The following is a 1022-nucleotide window of genomic DNA, read 5'->3' as shown; positions in this document are numbered from 1 at the left end:
TCTCTGTAGGTCATCTAGAACCCATAGAACCAGAGTAACATCCTGTCTCTGTAGGACAGAGGGGACCCATAGAACCAGAGTAACATCCTGTCTCTGTAGGTCATCTAGAACTCATAGAACCAGAGTAACATCCTGTCTCTGTAGGTCATCTAGAACCCATAGAACCAGAGTTACATCCTGTCTCTGTAGGTCATCTAGAACCCATAGAACCAGAGTTACGTACTGATGACTCACCCTTTGCCTTTGTCGGTGCGACTCTCGATGACGAGTCCCTCCACGGTGCCACTGGGTTCCGCCTTCAACTCCAAAACCTCCGCAAGCACCACTGTGGCCTCCGCCAGAGTCAGCAGGTTGTCGCCCTGACGACAACAACACTGTCATCACTTGAGGTAACTGTGACCTCATCTACAAACACAGCTGCTGGTGGCCTGCAGGGGGCGCCACAGTGGATCGATCCTGTACTAATGATTTATTTACAGTCGTTCACCTTGAGAGCAGAGATGTGGATCGCCTGAACGTCTCCTCCAAACTCCTCACAGACGACATCATGAGCCAGCAGCTCCTGTTTGACTCTCTGAGGGTTGGCCTGAGGCTTGTCACACTTATTCACCGCCACAATCATCGGCACTGAAACACAACAGAAACATGCAGTAAAAACTGGAGCGTTGCTCGACTCAGGATCACGTCAGCCGAATCAGATTTGGCTGTTTAATACAAATATTCAACTTGTCGATGTAACAGCAGCACTCGTGTAGTGAAGTAAAACAGCTAGCGACGCTAACAACCAATCAGATATCAAACTATATCTATTACTCAGCATTAATAGAAGACAATAAGAACAACCCAAGGGTTTCTTTTCAGCACTGTAGCCAGGCTGACTGAGAGTCAAAGCTCTATTGAGCCTTGTATTCCTTTAGCCCTTAGCAGTAATGATTTTATGAGCTTTTTTAATGACAAAATTCTAACTATTAGAGGCAAAATTCATGACCTCCTGTCCTCAGATAGTACCTATCTAACCTCAA

General features: G+C 46.5%; 1 protein-coding gene across 1 annotated transcript in view; it reads right to left on the bottom strand.

The window, feature by feature from the left end:
* The window catches only part of mtif2 (mitochondrial translational initiation factor 2), a 21740-nt gene that overhangs the window by 9297 nt on the left and 11421 nt on the right, over positions 1 to 1022 (bottom strand). The window contains exons 7-8 of the mRNA XM_050043462.1: positions 488 to 627; positions 235 to 359 (exon numbers count right to left, since the gene is read on the bottom strand). Coding sequence (XP_049899419.1) covers positions 235 to 359; positions 488 to 627 — 265 coding nt within the window. The remainder of the gene's footprint in view (positions 1 to 234; positions 360 to 487; positions 628 to 1022) is intronic.

Source organism: Epinephelus moara, chromosome 5 (genome assembly GCF_006386435.1).
Source record: "Epinephelus moara isolate mb chromosome 5, YSFRI_EMoa_1.0, whole genome shotgun sequence".
NCBI lineage: Eukaryota > Metazoa > Chordata > Actinopteri > Perciformes > Serranidae > Epinephelus > Epinephelus moara.
This window is presented reverse-complemented; position numbering and strand designations above follow the sequence as displayed.